The sequence below is a fragment of the Erithacus rubecula genome, assembly GCF_903797595.1.
Source record: "Erithacus rubecula genome assembly, chromosome: 6".
Taxonomy (NCBI): domain Eukaryota; kingdom Metazoa; phylum Chordata; class Aves; order Passeriformes; family Muscicapidae; genus Erithacus; species Erithacus rubecula.
The window spans coordinates 50,306,276-50,324,881 of record NC_136688.1 but is presented as its reverse complement, the minus strand read 5'-3'; the positions used below and the strand labels follow the sequence as shown (position 1 = coordinate 50,324,881).

The 18,606-nt window shown below is 37.3% G+C and overlaps 1 protein-coding gene across 19 annotated transcripts in view; it reads right to left on the bottom strand.

Annotated features, from left to right (window-relative positions):
- WDR20 (WD repeat domain 20) overlaps positions 1-18,606 on the bottom strand; it is a 55,627-nt gene that overhangs the window by 26,232 nt on the left and 10,789 nt on the right. For 16 of the 19 annotated variants that reach the window (XR_013774571.1, XR_013774572.1, XR_013774573.1 and 13 more), the window contains exon 2: positions 2,020-2,202. The exons of the other annotated variants lie outside the window; for them this stretch is intronic. Coding sequence is in view for 11 of the 16 variants with exons in the window: in XM_079308223.1 (XP_079164349.1) it covers positions 2,020-2,202 (183 nt within the window). In the remaining 5 variants the exon portion in view is untranslated. The remainder of the gene's footprint in view (positions 1-2,019; positions 2,203-18,606) is intronic. 19 annotated transcript variants of the gene reach the window in all.

Here is an 18,606-nt window from a genome sequence, read left to right as displayed (position 1 = left end):
CCTTATGTCTGTGGTTATTCCTAAAGTCTATCTAAATTCAAAATACATTTAAAACCCTATAGGCATCTTCATCTTGAAGCAAATTAACTGGTTTGAACATTAGTGCTCACTAATGTTTCTGAAAGGGACTTTAAATACAAGCCAGAACTTACAAACATATTTAGAGCAAAATTCAATACTGCAATTGATAGAATAAAATATATATTTAAGTTTTTAAAGTTTGTTGCAATAAGGTTGCACTTTAAGTTTTAAAAGCTGGTTGCAGATAAGGTCAGCGTAGAAAACAAGAATTTGTCATTTAACTGTAGCCTATGGTGTGTGCAGTTCTGGTAGCACAGTGCAAATCCTTACATTAGCTTGGCAGAAGAGAGATCACCTCATTTAAATATTTCCACCAAATTGTCAAAGAGCATACTTCCATCACACTGAAGTAATCTGCCTATAGCACAGACAAAAGCAATACTGGCTGATGGAAGTGGCTTCAGTGCTTCCAGCATTTGGGGAATGCCACAGGAACTATTCACCTGCAACACAGCTTTGCACTGCAGTCACCAGACAGCAAACACCATCAAGGCCTGGAAACGTGCACTGGGCCTTCATATATGATTCCACTGGAAGTTTCTCAAAGGAACTATAGCTCAGCTACAGGAATGGGAACTACTCTGTGATATGAAGCCAGCTGTTAAGAGAATGCCTGCTACCCTTAATACCTACAATATTATCATACAAGAATAAATAAGACACTTTTTTGGGGGGGTTGGTGGGGTGGTAGGACTATGCTAAAATTAACATTTCAACAGAGGTTTCTACCAACAGACAAGAGATTCATTAAAAGATTCTTCAGCACTATTTCCCAGTCAACACAAGCAGAGACAGAGCAGTTGGGACAAGGCCAGGTAGGAAGAAAAACGCCCCTCTTCTGATCTACATGTAGCTACTTTTAGAAAGCTGAGAAGGAATTAGATCTAATTATAAACCATCTCCAGTGAGAACAATACTTCAATCTTCTTTGCACAAGGAAGGAGCAAGGCAACACATCCCTTTAAGGTGGGAAAGGTATACTTTGAAAGCAGAGCAAGGCTTGACTTCATCTGTAAAGTTCTAATCCAGATATGAAATTTCAAAAAAGAAAACAAACAAAAACCAACCAAGAGACCTGCAAACCTCTCTGCAGAGCTAGATTAAAACAAAAAAAGGAGCAAGAGAACAATCCCCAAAAGAAAATCACCTCCCCTAGACCACCACATTCCCATAGCTTATCCTCTGCAGAAAATGCTATCATAAGTCATCCCAGTTACCAGATTTCTTTCCTTATTAGCATCTGGACACTTACTCCTAAGAATGTCAATGCTACCAGATACTCAGAGCCAGTGGCCCTGTAACTTGGCATTAGTGCTCCCCATAGTACTCTTTCTATCTTTCCTTACTGCACAGCAGCAGAAAAAGCAAATGGAGAATTCCCTTCTGAACATCACATGGACAAGACCTCACAAACCCTCAGCATTTCTGTGCACTCAGCTTTATATCCTACTCATATCCAAGCAAGCATTTAGGAATACTTGATATAGGCATTTTCTGTTGTAATGTCCCAAACATAAACATTTTTAACTGCATGTATTTTTAAATTAATATTTTTACTATAATATATGAGTTAAATAGCAGCTTAAAATTTTCTTCTTTGTTGGCAACCAGAAGCCTCAGAAAAAACTGAATTCAGAGCACATGCAGCAACATATAGATTTGTAGACCTTATTTCCATCTGTAAACTGTCCTCAACTCTAGTTACAGTATTACCCAAACTTGAAAATTCTAATTTTTACACGAGATGCCTTCATCTTTTCACGATGAATAGCATTTTTATGTAAGTACTCCAAGCCAATGGAACAGCTGAAAAACAAAGGCAGTGAATGAACAATAAACTACACAAGCATGTAGAGCCACATCTACTGAACTTTGAAAATCTAGGAATTTCAATATCACAGATACATTGCATGCAATAATATAAAGATTTCTACTTACTTCCTCATTAAATAATTTGCTAGTTTCTTTTTTAATAGGGTCTATAAGTTGGACCTGGCCTGCAGAGAAGCCCACTAGAAGTGACACACTTTCTGCTGTGGCTGTTAAGTGATTGAAGTCATGGCATGTAGGCTGTGTTCCTTTGTATATCCTTTTGTCTATTGGTTTACTCAAGTCCGCAGCCTGCAAAAAGAGCAAACAGAATTCAGACAGTTTATCACAATATGTGCACATAACCACATCTGTTACAAAAAATGTTTATACCACACCACAATTTATGCAGTCACAAAACCTACTTTAAAAGCAGCTCTGCATTTGAGACATCCAAGATCTTATCAAAATGTTTCTCTCTTTATATTAAGCAAGTTTACAAACTACAGCTGCCCTTGCCTTTCCACCTACAGCATGTGACAAACCAGTGACAACCACTCAGTAGCATGAAGGCTCCTGTGAGTCCTCTCAAGACACCAGAAGGCTTCTCCTGCCACAAGAGCCATCAGAGAAACAAGATATCTTCTACTTTTCTAGCAGCACTTTCTCAGGATTGAGTACAACCAATTTTGCATTAAAAATACCATATTCTCACTCACACAATTCTTGAACTGTAAGTCTACCCTTTAACAACAGGCGAACAAATGATATTGTTCTCCATAATCACAAAAAAATGATCAATCAGCTCCAAAGGTATTCTCGAGGAACAGTGACTCAAGGATTATAAAATACATTTTACACCACTGAGCTACAAAGTAATTTGCTTCTGAAAACAAAATTCAAATATAGCTCAGACAAAATAAGTGCTAACAAAACTGAGGAATTTCAATATAAACAAATTAAGATCTAGCATTAAGTGTCAGAAGAATCAAAAGGAACAAAAAAGCAATTTAAAGTGCTTCCTCACTTGTGTCATTCGAGTTTATCCCCATATCACTTCTGAACAGACAACTAAATCTTTCATCATGCAGAGATTAAACCCTACACATTTAATATGCAAGATCATTCATCAGGTTCAACCTTGTTTTTTAACCTCCCTATTTACTAGCTTCAGAGTCTGTAATTAGAAAAGTTGCAGATACTCAACAATATTACAGGCCTCAGATGTAGCTGTGATTCTAATTTTGATATACACTTTTTCAGTATATTTAGACAGAGGAAATCATGCCAGCAATAAAAAAGAAAGTAAACAAGCTTCACACAAAATAGAATTGCTCCAGAGCATTAAACCTTGGAGAGCAAGGTCTGAAAAACAGCAGATCTTTAGTATTCACAGTTTCATAGAGAGAAACTAGATCTGTCAGTAGGGAAAAATCCTAACCAGCTATGCAGGTGAGCCATTTCCAAAGGCAATGCATGACAAGCATTTACCAACAGCTGCACTTATGTTTTGCAGCATGTATTATAAACCAGTTTAATCAGGTGTATGGTCTCCTGGTTAAAAACTCCAAAATGAGATGATGTATTACAATTTCTAAAGTCAGCAGACTAAAAAGTTACTCCCCAGAGTCCAAAGATCCATTATAAGCCAAAAGAGAATACTACCAATACCTCTTCAAGGAGAAATTAAATAGAATACTAGTTCTACTGGGAGAAGGCAGGATAATGTGCATGCCTACCACAGAGCATTCACAGGCTGATGTAAATCTGTGACTTGAAGCTGAAAGATCAAATCCTAAAGGCCTTGCAGTTATGTCTGAGACTGTAACATTCCTGTCCTGTATCACTACAAACAAGTGATGTCAAGAGAGAACTCTCAGAACTGAGGTAGCATTTCTATCTGGAAGAGCACAAATGCATAGCCACATCTCACCTAAATGGAGAATTAAAGCAAACCCATGAGACTTGAAGTTCTTTCCTCTGGACAGAAGTTGCAGCAGGACTCAATGCCTAAGAATGAAGATCCATTCTAAAGTAAACACAACTTGGCCTGAATCATTCTGAATGAACAGAGAACCACAGACTCTCCCAGCCAGCAGAGGATACAGCTTTATCACCTTCTTCTGAATCCTCACTCTCCCTTTAAGCAGCAAAGAACCAATAGATAGCTATGTTCAAACTATACCTTGCTCTTTTGTCTGGGTGAGGTTTTACATCGCTAGCTTTTGCTTTTGTTGTACAACAACTTCGGTGTGACTGTGAAGTTCCCCATCTCATGAAATTGTGTGGTAATAGACCTAGCAACACAAGCAATTCTGATAAATTAAATCTAAGCACAGACTTCACTGTGCTTATTCTAGCTGTTCTCTGGGAACCAGATGGCAGTGAGAATCTGTCTGAACTTAAACGAAGTATAAATAAACTAATTCAACCCAGAATTAACCAGGCTCCTACTGACAGGGATGCCCCGCCTTTTATTTACATGCAGCTACTGCTTTCACTTACAGCTCAGTTGTCTCATAGACATAATTCAAATCTTCAAGCACTAAAGGACTGCTTTGGTCTCCTAACTGAGAGTAAGTAGAATCAATGGGCACAGGATCTAGGAGACTTTTTTTTTATCTCTGCATGAAGGTTGCTATAGGATTTTGCTAAGAGCAAGAAAAGTGCTTACTCATAAAATTCAATCATGCCTGAGACAGCATTTTATTGGTTTACCACTAAGCCCCATTTGCTTTTTTGTGAAAGATGTGATTCTCAGAGAAAAGCTTTTAAATGAGATCTGTGTCCATTAAAACTATCAAATCCTGGGATTTGACACTCTTTAGTGAGCAAGGTACGAACTGCCCCCTGCTTAGAAGTGGTGATGTACTTTCAAAAAACCCAGAAAAATCTTGGGATTAAGTGTTGCCAGGCAGGGAAGTTAAAAGCACAGGAGCAGACACCCTCACCATGGCAGCTGGCAGCAAGCTATTTGCACAGTTCTTGTCTCAATGCCTTTAAAATTTTCTTCTGAAAAACACTCAGCACTATTCCAGCCTGTCCACTCTGAGAAACTTCCTCAATTGCAGAAGGTTCATAATGAGATCAACACTTCCAGTAATCACAACTGATGCAAGGCAAGGAGTATCAAGACCATCCTTACCTATCTCAGCAAATCAAGGCCCTGGGACTGGCACCTTGGCCAGTTGATACCTGTGCTAAAGGTCTGTTCCTCTCAACATACAGAGACAAAAGACAAAGACACAAGGAATAACAGTTTTTAGGCAACAACAGGGACTTCACACACCTGTATAAAGCCAGCAACACAGGTGAACAAAATTGCTCTACCTTGGGCATCAACAGCTTCCAAGTCCTGCCTCTGAACAGACTAAAACTCTACCTTGAGAGAGCCTCACACTTGCTCATAGAAGAAAAATTGAACAATTAGGTCTGTGAATGAATTAATACTCTATGAATTCATACATCTAATGATGAATTCATACTTTAGAAATAAAACATGAACCATGTAACTGTTTGGGGGACTTCCTAGTCTCATTTAGTTAACTCTTACAGCACACTGTTTTAAACCAAATTACTCCCACTCTGCTGGGGAGGGAGGGAAAAAAAAAATCTAAACATCTAAAAGCAGCCCATTCACCCAGGATTCATGGCTTCCAGTAGAAGGGCAGTCAAATGGAACATATTAATCACAGCTTTAACTACATAAACATTAAGAAAAAAATGGCAGAAAAAAACCAACAAAAACCAGTTTCCTTAGTCTGAAGCAAATATTTAAGTATTCAGATTCTGATGTCTGAAATGTCTGATTAGGATGGGCATCAATAACCTTGGTTCTGCAGCTCTACGTAATTCTAAGGTCAAAGCAAAAGATTAATATCTATCCAAGATTTATTTTATTGATCCAAGACTTAGTGCTCTCATAATAAGATTGCCTAAACAGTGAATCACATTATTTTAAGTCAGCATTTAATCACACTCTTGACAGATGTTATTTCTTCCTATCTCTTTTCTTCTCCTAACTTACATTTGCAGCTTTCTGCAATTTTTAATTGAATGAAATGTGTCATACATGTTACAATTCTTTCCAAGCTGAAAACATTGCCAATATATTAAATTTATTAATTTATTTTTTAAATTTAATATGTATATTATTGAATTATGTATACATTTATTGTTTATTTAATATATTTATTATTGTATTAATCAGAAGGCTTCTGTTAGATAGTATTAATAGTATTTAATACTACTTTTACCAGGAGACTGGCTTTCAATGGGTCATAGCTGTAAGAGAGATTGAGACAAAATAGCAAAGCATTTAATAAAAATTTTACTGCCAAAAAAATCCTCTTATGAAAATCTCTCTTGTCCAGAGAATTAATTGATCTTGAACAGCAGATTACAGATTGGCTTTGTATATACAGCTCTAGTGCACAATAAAAGAGAAGACACGCAGAAATAAGACAATGTGATTCTGAACACAATTTTCTCAGTATTTCTGGAGCTTGGAATTCATAACTGATTACCTGTAACTTACTATCTCTTCCACACCTTGCTGTCCAGGGATTTAATGGTCCCTAGTCTAAAAACAGAACAATTTGAGAAAGCTGTGATTGTTATAATGCTGTACAAGAAACAGAAGAAATCCACTCTTAGAATTATTACTAAGTGAGTTTCTTTGAACATCACATGTGGTCTTTAAAACTTAGCTGAAAAAAGGGGCAAGGCAACCCTTGCTGTAGCCCGGATTTACAGAATGGCCTGGGAACAGGACTGAACCCTTCCAGACTCACTCCCTGCATCAGCAAGGACAGGGAAAGCTAAACTTGTCTATTCTTCCTCCATGTCTGTGCTGGTCTCCTCCTCCTTCCTGCAGAGCCAGATGAAGGACAGAGAACGCTGAGGAACACAAGAAAGCAGAGTTATCACAGGCACTTTGGTAGAACTTTCTGGCCAACTCCGTTCCTTATTTCTATACACAAGTTTCTGACGGAAATACCAGTGGTCAATACTTCACACTGGACATCTCTCTGCTTTATTACCACAGGAGTTGATTTCCAGATGTTTTTGTTTTATAGCCCAAATACAGATCACATAATATTAGCAACAGAGTAAATTGTAGTTACATCACTGTTGTTTCAAGCTGATCTGATCTCACAGCTGACCCTGCTTGGGGCACATTAGACTGGAGACTCTCAGCGGTTCCTTCCAACCTGAATAGCCCTAGAATCCTAATCTTAGGATCAACCAAATCATCAGCAATAGGGCCACTCCCAGCTTATTTAACAGGTCTAGTTTGCATCTTAAAGAAACTTCAGGAAGAAAAAAAACTCCAGAAACAAGTTGGTTGTCTTTCCCTGTAAAGACCACTGATGTAGGGCAGAAGTTCTGTGTAGTTTATATAAAATACACAACAGAAAGTCCAGGCAACACTTCCTGTAAGTACAAAGCCCTAACAAAACACTCTTCAGTGCAGCTGACAGTGCCACAGCCTGTCAGTAGCAAACTGGCTGCTACAAATATAACTGCACATAAGCTGACAGACTGCTGATTTAGCTTTCTCACTAGAAAGTTTAAAGTCTGGCAAGAACTCACATCATCCCTTCAGATTCACAAACCTTTCAGGTAGTGTACAGCTCAACACGTTCACTTCAGAAGCTCCCCCAAAAACTTAAAACAGTTTAAAAGCTTCTCAGCTTTCACACAGAAACCAAAAAGAAAGAAAGAAAAAACAAAGGTAAAAATTCTTGTCAAGATTCAACAGAAAGCCAATAGACAATCGCCATTTGTCAAGTTGCCCGATTTATAGCCACAATAGGTTTCTTAAATGTAATGACAGTGTCTTAAATAAATGTGAGCTGCTTTTTCCATACCTGACTGATGTGCTTAGTCTCAAGGGTTGCATAACAGGTGTTGTGTGCGCGCACAGAGTAGTTTTAAATGTCTCCTGAGCCTTGTAAATCCATTAATGCTAAGGAAATTTTAGGTCTTTATATTGTATTCAATGTACCTGCTTTATATTAAAGTCACATTTCTAAACTTCAATAAAAATATTATTTTCAGTTTTGCATTTAAAATTTGGCTGATCTTTCAACTCCATGAACTGAAGCATCAACAGCTTGCCACTCACAATACTGTTCCTCATAAATGGGTTTCTGTATCTTTGCAGAAGGTTTTTTATAAGTTACAAAGCACTTGATTAAATGCTGAACAGGAACACTTAAGGCATGTGACAGTTTCTAGGATACTCTGTAAGAACAGCTCTGCTAGTAAAACAAGGACACCAAGTAATTTTATTTAACCTAATTTTTTCAAGTGTTCCACACAATTCATCCATAACAAAGTCTTAAAGATCAATTTTGTACAGAGCCACTTGCAAATTTGGGAAGCTCCTTGATATTCTTCTCCCTTCTAGATTTAATTCCCACTTGGGGCCAATACAAGACATACACGACTTTTGAAAGGAGAAAAACATTACTTAACAAGATTTAAGACTTTATTCATACAGCAGACAACTATGACCACCTACATTTAGAGAAAAGCTCTAGAACAGATAACTGGACATAAATCCATATTTAGGCAGAGATCAGTGCAGTTTTCTGAAGGATTCAATAAAATAATCATATTCTGTTTGCAGAAGAATTACTCTAAGCACTCAAACAGAGCAAAGAGCACGCACTGGTTTGAAATAAATCTGTGTCATATTAACTGAACCGATGGTTATATAATTGGCAATATCAAGAAAGTAGATGTGAACACCATAAAGAACACATATAAAGGACTGATTGATTTACAGCTTCTCGTAACAATGTTAACTCCATTTTAGTAAGGCCATAAACCAAAACATTTCTGTGGTTACAGCATAGATCAGCACATTCTTTTGGAAGTTGTCTAAGGTGAAAGCACCATTCTACCAATAAACCTAGCAAAAGTAGATATTTTTCTTTTTAAAGAAGTGTGCAAAACTTCCTAACAGCAGATTTTAAAAAAAAATTGTTTGCAAGTCCCCATTCACTTCACATTTGCATACAGCATCAACTTCCTCTTTGTTTATAAGACTGAGCAAAAGGCACTAAAACAGTACAGGAATATTAACATATTTGAACTACTGCAGGCCAGAGATGCTAATGGAAGCTGAAACAAGGTTTGGAACCCCTCCACACAAAATTCCCTGAGCACAGAATGCTGCTGCTGCCTTCACCTGTCATAACCCAAGAGAGGTCTGAAGTCCTCTTTAGAAACTTATAGCATCTCCAATTCAAGCTACTTGGTGTTCACCTGGTAAAAATTTGACCCATGCTGACACTGCTTCTTTAGAGTGGAAGACCAAAACCCACAACTTGTGGCAGTGCTGTTCAAGAGCCAAGTCAGACCCAAATTGTTCTAATGAAATGACCTTGACACAGGTCTCCAGAGCACATCCTGCTCAGTCCTGACAAGCTCTGAGAGCTCAGCATCCCCAAAAGAAATCCAACAGCCTGCCCATTCCACAAAGTTGACCAGAAGCACTTTAAGCAACTCCAGCAATCTTCAGCTGCACTAAATCAAACCACTAAAGCTTCAGGCAAGTGACAGGACACTGTAACTTTTCAAAAGGTGCTTGTTTCTCCATATTTAACAAAGTTTTTTATTAAATTTTTATATTACACCTGCAGTAAAAACCTGCTCCCTTTGCTCACTAAAAGCACTTGAACTACACATTTTGCACAACACTGCCTTACTATGAGACAAAAACATATGAATATATGAGCTTTAACTTGCTCTCAAGGCTCTAAACAACCCCACAGAAACACATGCTGAAGGAAAGCTAAGAAAAAATGATATTCCACAGTTCCTTTTGCAAAGTTCCCTTCATTGTGGGTGCCAGTTAATGACATGATCAACTCAGATAAAAATTGAGACTATGACTCCAGTGTTACACCTTTGGTCACACTAAATCTGTAAACAGGCTACTTAAACAGCTCTGAATAAAGTCACTGTATCATACATTCCCAACAGACGTGAACTGAATTAGATGTTCTATTTTGGTTTAAGCAATTACTTGCCTTTTTTTAATAGGAAGAAGAGAGAAGAAGCTCTGATATCAGCATTATTGTCTCTTCCCAGTGCCTGGTCTGCAGAACTTTGGCTCCACTGTAACTCAGCCTGCTGGATAAAAACCTCTCCAACAGAACCCTGATTCTGAATCACGTATGTTGTGCATGTGATGCAGACACCTTCCTCCTCTTTTCCCCCTACTCAGCTCTTTTTAAGAACATATGTAAGAAAGATCTCACTGTGCATTTTTAAGTTCAAAAGAATGATCTCTCAGAGCTATTTATAAACTATGGGTGACAGGTCACATTTTTACACTGGTCTCTCCCTCACTGGCTTAACAATTAAGACACGGATTTGACAAGTCATAGCACATACACACTTTATAATCATAGACTCCAAACTGGACTTTTTTATCAGGACTTTTTACTCCAGTACCATTTCTTCAACATTCCAGAAATTAACTCATGAAGTCAGCTGCATTAATGGATTATTGTCCATCCTAGATTTCTTTCATTATACCATTTAAATTGCAAATATGGAAGTTAATAACCCTTACAGGATTTTTTTTTTCCATTAACCAGTGTATGGAATTGAAAAAATTGCCAGATTTTAAATCCCACTTCCTGTTCATTATTCACTTATATTACAGAAGCAAGGTACCCTGATGAGTTAATATGCAGAAAAAGTGTCAGTTCTGAATTTTGTTCCCCTCTGATTTTACTGAACACTGCCTTGTTCCCAGGAAGCAATAATGATGTCTGACATTCCTCATATACACAGCACTTGTGCTGATTACTAAAGTAAGGAGTACTGTCCTCAGTATTTACACAAAAGTTTTCAGGTGTCACAATTTTCACCACTTTTCTGAATATCTCTGTAATAACACACTTTTATAAACCTGTAAAAAGAGATGGATCTACTGATTTATACAATGCTGTATGACTTACTCAATTCTTGTTTCTAATATTCTTATCGCCTCCATTTCTTAAAGAAAGAAATATTCATTAGAACTCAAGTACTAATAAGTTAAGGCAATCACCAATATCAATCCCCTCTTTTTGTGCAGTGGCTCCAAAGTGACTCAAGTATTTTCCTCCACTGTGTGATACAGAGAGATTAGTGGGAACACATACTGCTGCTCATTCACGTACCCTAACTGCATCTCCCAAGTTTCTTCTAGTTGCCTCTTGCCACTTAGTCAAATCAGCCAGTCTTCAACTTCTGCTGCTCGTCACCATTTACTTTTTTTCCTCAGGTTACAGATATACCACATAACTATAAATTACCGTATGTTAAACTTCATGGGATGAAACATTGTATTTACTGTGGCTAACCATTGGTACAACTCTTCCTATGGCCTCTAAATTCTTACTTTCCTCTGAGCTAAGCCCTAGTATAATCTTCCAGATGTTTTCATGTTCCACTTTTGTTTTAATTAAAAAGTGCTCAGTAAGTCCTTTTTAAAGAGGTCAGTAAAAAGCAGACTAACCTGTAATTCAATACAACATTCACTGTTCACAACAAGAACTCTTGAACACTATTTCATAAACTGTTTGTTCCATCAGCTCCAACATTTTATGTTCCAGTAACACTACTTCCCAGTTGTAACAACAGCAAGCCTCCCTTCCCAAGAGACCATGTGTTATAAAGACAGAGGCAAATTCATCATAGTTTCTCAATAATAACCTAAACTGCTTTCCCTGAGCCTCCAACTGCCTGCCATAATCTCCAATCCATGTTATGCAATGCGTAAAGTGATGAGGTGGAGTCATGTGTTAGGGTAGGTGCTCACGACCACAACGCCCGGCCCCAGCTCTAACCTCGATCTTCAGGAAGTCTTTAAAAGTAGATCTCCCTCAAGCCACAGATTGGATTTCTGTGTAACAGCTTCCCTTTGGGGGATGAGACTTTGGAGAAGATACATGGAAATAGACACACTAATTTACATTCAGAAAAAGAAAAATAACTGCATGATTTCCAGGTGACCACACCTAGGGAAAACAGCACAGCAAGTCACATGCAAAAGGGTTAGATTTTGCCACAACATCCTGACAGGACTACAATACCAAATACCATGTTCACAGTAAGCTGATTACACAGGGAAGCTATCAAACTGAAAATCATCCATGAAAATATTCACATAAAGATCTTGTTTACAGGTAGCAAGCCTTAGCACAAACAACTGTGGGAAAGTGAATTAAATATGGCAAGATGTTAATACACACAAGTTATCAAAGGATATATATGCAATCAGGAATATAGAAAAACCACTAAATGCACAGAGATCATATATATATACAAATCATACACATGTGATCTAACATACATATAATCACTAACAAACAAATTTTAGAAAGACAAGACTGAGTCATCTGTGAAACAAGGCACTGCACACTGAAAATATGTCAACCTTGATTACAGTACTTAAGCAATTCAATTCCTCTGTCTCCAAGAGGCTACTCTATTCACTCAATGCCCTTACAGTTAGAGGACAAGCCAACAAAGAATCTCACTCTTCCCTGCTTGGGAATATTGCCTCCTTTGTGTAAAACTCTGGACTGCCAATTAAGATTTGCTTAATAAAACAGGATTTTAAAACTGTATTCTTTGGGAAACAGACTCTAATAAATTATAAACAAGTATATTTGCTCTCCAAAGTGATTATTTCAGTTTACAAGTTTTCTTTTGTGTATCTTAGTTTCCAAACTTTGGCATGAATTTCCTACTGTGTTTGCCATGGCAACCAAGCAGCCTGAGCCTCTACTTGAAATTCCGTTTAACTGTTTAGCATTGCATATTGATCAAGATCCATTAACATCCTAAAGTACTCCAAAGAGTGAAGGAGCCATTCTCATACTGAAGAGCCACCTTATATCACAAACCTCAAAGGACTTTTGCTGTTGTTTAAAATGGCAGGGTAGCAGGGAAACTTCTTTGCCAAAGATGTACATAAAAAGCTACCAAATAAAGGGAATGCACTCAAATGTGAGAAAATAAGAATATTCAATTTTTAAGGAGCTACATTAGAACAGCAGTCTCAATCTGACAATATCTTCTCCCTTGTGAAAGAGTTTGCATTCACGTCAGAAAGGAGAATTTGCTCCAGGAGTACATTTGAATGAGAAAGACTGTTTCCTGCATTAAAGCTTGTTCCTGTGGTGGAAAACTGTTCTGTTCCAATGCAAGAGGGGCCAGGTAACTGTCTAACTTGAAGTTCCAGGACTAACACTAGCAGGACAAACCCAAAGCACATCTGTTTTAAGCACACAGAATCTTTTCCAAATACCTCATCAGAGTAAAAGTTTATATAAAGTGAGTAAAAAACAGATTAGGAAAACCTGAAAAAAAAAAAAAAAAAAACCAAAAAAACAACCAGGCTTACTCCTCATCTTTTTCAGTCTCATTATACCATATGATTAAAAAAAAAAAAAAAAAAAAAAAATAAAAAGGCTGGCTGCTCACCAGTTAAGAAAATCTCATCCTTTTCTCTGCTTATGGTTTAAGACAGGATGAAATAGTTCTGACCTTCAATGTCTGGTGTATAAATGGAGACTTAGAATACAGAAAACCACCTCCAAGAATACACAAAATACAAAATCCCCTCCTAAAGCTTCCCCACAAAACTACTGAGATACTCTAGCATCCATTTAGTTATCATTAAACATCTCCTGCTCTCTCCATGATACCTGCCAAGTGAGCTGTACATCCATTTTTTTCACTGAACATCACTGCCTCTAGCTCCTCAGTCTCTTACAGTCCTTTCCTCTCCTGATTTGAAAGCCAGTAAGGTGGCCTCACTGGGTACCACACAGAGAGTTGGATTTGCATCACTAAAAATAAATTGCCTTCACTCTGTTCATCTGGCTCAGCCCTAAGAAGCTTCTGGAGGAAACATTCTGCCTCTTGTTAAAACCTATTCTGCACTTCCCTTAGGGTCTGCAGCCTATCACACCACAGTATTTTCATTCTGCAGTTCAACTATTAGTAATTGCTTTCAGCAGGGCTAGTCAAAAGGCAGGATCCTTCTAAATTAATAGCAAATTTTGCATGATTGGGATTTGTGAGAGATCTGTCTCTCACAAATGTAATATCTTAGGCATCCAGGGAAGGTTTTGTATTATTTATTCTCTCCTTTCTTTCCTCTCTTCTTCCTTTTAGTGTGACAAAAAGAATATTTAGTGACTGCTTTGCTCAGAAAATTAAAATCACACACTTCTCCAGTTTTACATTAGACACCATCCTCTTTTAGTAGCAGGAGATAAAAATCATCTTCAACATAAGTAATCAGAATTTCATACAATATTAAAGCCAGCTTCTCAATGCCTATTACAATGGCACTAAAAACATTCTTTATTTCTATTGGTAAACCTCATCTGATACATCTTTGATTGCATTTATGTCCTCCAGCCTTCAACAGCTGTATCACAAGCTGGCTCAGCTTGTAATCAACACTAATCAAAAGATTATCATCTTTTCAAATTTTCATTGCTGAAGCAAAATTTCCCTATGGATTTTTTTCAATGAATTTTCACTTCATCTATGGTCGAGATATCAGCTTGTTTCTCTTTACAAAGTAACTCTGATTATGAACAGTGATGTGTCCCAAGTTATGAGTAGCATGTATGTGCTCTTGCTTCTCTGTATCAGCATCACCAATTAAATTATTTCCAAAACCACTCCTAAAAGACTTTAAATTGAAGGTCTCTTCCCAATGGTTGTCTCAGACAAAGAACTAAGCTTTTAATTCTCTGATCATTCTGTAACAGAATTTCCAAGCTCTAAAATTCCCTCATTTTAAATATCTACTACCATCCACTTTGTTCAAGGACACAAACTTAGTAAGTTACAACTCTCCTTTACTACCAAAGTGTTACACTACAAAGTCTGAGTACCTCAAATTCAAATAAAGCTGTCTATCTATATACACCTTATACATTAATGTTTTCCCACCACAAGGAGACAACATCTTACTTTCAGCAAAATAAGAAAGAATCCCTAACACAGTGTAAGAAGTCTACAGTGTAAGAATTTCAAAAGCTAAAACTGAAAGGGGATTTTTTGTTGTTGTTGTGGGTGGGGTATGTGTTGAATAGCACTCCTGCATGTTTTTCTCTATCTGAATACAATCCAGGATAAGCCTTGCAAAAATACCTGCCTGTCACTCAACTAAAGGCAGTCAGAAGGTCTTCAGAAGAAATTTTTACTGTTAGGAATAGAGTGAATTAAAAAGCAACTGATTTCAGAATAGCACAGAGCATTCCAAATATTCACAGGCACTAAATAAAGTTTATGCTGGAATACTACTTATGGATTGTCACAAACTGTGTAAAGAACACATCACCTTCTGTAAAGGCTGGAAGGCACTGAAGCACACATTTTAGTCTCTTCACTTTTGAGGAACTGAGAAAATGAAATGTACTGTAACAATTATCTTTTTCCTTAACCATGTTTCATAATTAAGTTTTGCAAGTCTCAATATTTATGCTTAGTTAACTATAATTTATTTCTCAATAGTTACAATTTAGTACCTTATAACAGATTCATAGCTCTAAAGTAAAAAAGTAATAGTTACCTTTTTGGTCTTCTTGCTCCTTATTCTCCTTTATTTCTTCCTACAGTCTAGTTACACTGTTGCCTACACTTATAATCAATTCTTTTTTCACCTGTTTTTAACACTGCATGAGGCATAACTCAAATGAGCTTAACATAGATAAGAATACATGTGCTAGATGTAAAAACCAAATTAAAATAAGGAAATTAGGTATGTAAATATCAAATGGATTCCAAGTAAAACAACACATTTTGGCACAATTCAGCAGCTGTTCTCATCCAGTTCACACACTCAGTTGCAATACTTATTAAACACTTAGTAAGTTACTTTCACTGGGAAATTGTTTAAATTGGCTCTGCAAGCAAAACTGGTAAAAAATCGTACCTGTTAAAGGCAACACTTATTTAAATTAGAGCTGGCAGACTACTTTTAGATGGTACCAAAAACATGGAACAAACTGGCAACATTGCATGACTCAATGGCAGCGTCATCTCTGAGCTGATCACCTCCTCCCCAAGCACACACACAACAGTTACCTGACCTGTTGGACCAGTGCTCTAGTCAGTCACATGTTCAAAGCCACTACTTTCACTTTACCTTTGAATCCTTTTTTTTTTTTCCTTTCCTAAAATAATGGTATGGTTTTGTTACAATATTGGAAAAATTCACTTGAACAATACCTATCAATAACAAACACTGAAGCTGACTGACAAAAGCAAGAACTGCTTTTGTTTTTTCTTTCAGGAGATCAGACATCTGAGGTATATTTAAAATACTTAACACAAAACTAAGTGTCCTGTTAAAAAAACAAGACTGCTGTAGCTCCACCATTTAAGTTGTTAAAACTTCATCTCCTCTAACTATAAAAAGATCAAAATATAGTAACACTTAAAAGTTAGCTTTATGAGTGTGTTCTATGGCAAAAAAACCCAAACACCTGCAGTCCCTTGACAAAACCCTGATGTTTTCTAACTTTAAGAGTGAAGAACAAAGTAGAATATTTCTCTCTTAAAAAGTACTCAGAAGTATTGAAACCAAAAAACAAATACAAAGACTTCAAACATAAAAAGAACAAATTAAAAAAAAATCTGGTTGATTCAGGGAATCAGCATTACAACTTACCTAAATTGATTTACTTGAAATTTGCAAGCTATGATATGATCACCATTATTATTAAATTACAGGTTCAGTTTCATGTAGACTTGTAAACAGGCAGAAGTTCATACTGCATAACAATATATTCAATATAACTCCATTCACTATGCTAATAACATACAGGCAAACAGTTGTGGGTTGAGTTTTCACCAGTCTAGCACATTGCTATCTATCACAGAAAGTTTCTCCCATTCCCTTTTCAGCTCATAAGAGGAAAAGTTATTTCTTTAGGAAGGAGAAAAGAATATTAAAAGGCAAGAGCAGCAAAAGCTGAGGATTATCTGTTGCTATAACAAAACAATGTTTTAGTCCAACAGTCTAAACTCAGTGCTTGGAAGAAAAAATTATCTGCTAAGGAAAGCAGTCTGAATAATTGTACCCTGCATTGCCCTGTTGCTATAGAAACTTACTTCACTGTAGCAGTTAATTGCTAATCAATTTATAATTTTTCATTACAAAGCTCAATAGAAATCAAATGCAACGCTCTCATGTCTGTCCAGAAAGTTCAAATTATGTCTCTTCTGGCTACTGTTGGATTTTGCAAGCCCAAGGAATGCTGGACATTTTTGATACAGTGTTTTTATCAAACCCATAATTCCATCATGTTGCAGCACGTTAAGAAAATATTACTAGAACAAAGCCCTAATTACTTTAGTACTAAAAATAAGATGGAGCTGGCTATTATCCTAAGAGCACCAGAACAGTCCCACAGAAGTTACATGAATAAAATACTGCACAAATGTATAACCTGTGCTCCAAAACCAGGACAAGGTCCACTAGTTTATACTTTCTGTGGTCATACACAGACAGATGAAATAACACAGTTGCTCTAACTATTGTCCTGTAGTTGTTAAAGTGCAATGCATCTTCCTTCTGGAGCTGAAGACATTTCATTACAAGCCAGACCAACAAGATGAAAAGTGCTACAAAACAAACACAGCTACTAGCAAACAAATATCAAGGACCAAATCCCTAAAACAAATATAGTGAACTCTGATTTCCCACAATCCCATGTGTACAAGTTCTAGGATAATCACCTGGTCTGAAAGGCAGAATCTTCCTTCAGAATTTTTAGAACAAAAGGCAGTATGTTCCAAATTCAGGCACTAGCTTCCTTAATAAAAATATTTCTTCTAAAGTAAGCAAGTATTAAGATATTTTAAGTAATAAGAAGTGTTGGCAGTTTCACCGGTATAGATCTTATGTGGAAAAAACCCACAACCTTTTGCCTGCTATTAATAATTTTCTTTTAAAATTATCATCAAAGGGCTAAAAGTATTCCACATACCAAATGGTCACACAACACTGTCTCTTTCCTGAGGCTGATTTTTGTCTCAAGTGTAGGAGGGAGGGATCAGACTGTCTATTGTCACCCACAGACCCCACGGACACAGTGCTGCCCACTGAGGGGCAGTGCCCACACATCAGGCATTTTGCTAAAGGTCCTCCCAGGGGACTGTGAGGATACACCCAGCACAGCCCAGCCCACTGATCATCCCACCCACTGACATGGGCATACTAATACAGGCACACTAGGGATCTCTGCTGTCAAAAACACCACTCATGTTCACCTACTGTCCAAATCAAACTCTGCTTTATATCAATTTGTACTGCAAGTGCCACAGCTGCAAGATACCTACTAACCAGAGGAGACAGAAATGAAAGGTGCCCAGATGAGTGAAGAGAAAGCACAGTAAAAGCTATTTCTAGGCTCCTAAGACCAGGATTCTCCAGGCTCTGATCTGACTAGCATTCCTCTTCAGCTCTCTCTTATGTACACACAATGCCTCTATCAATTTAGGTAACAAAACACAATGCACTGATCGACCAGATCAATGCCAGTTCAACGTGTTTTTGCAGGTGTGTGGTGGGTTGACCCTTGCTGGATGCCAACACCCACCAAAGATGCCCTATCACTCCCCTCCCCAAGTGGACAGAGGAGAAAACAATATAGTGAAAGGTTCATGAACTAC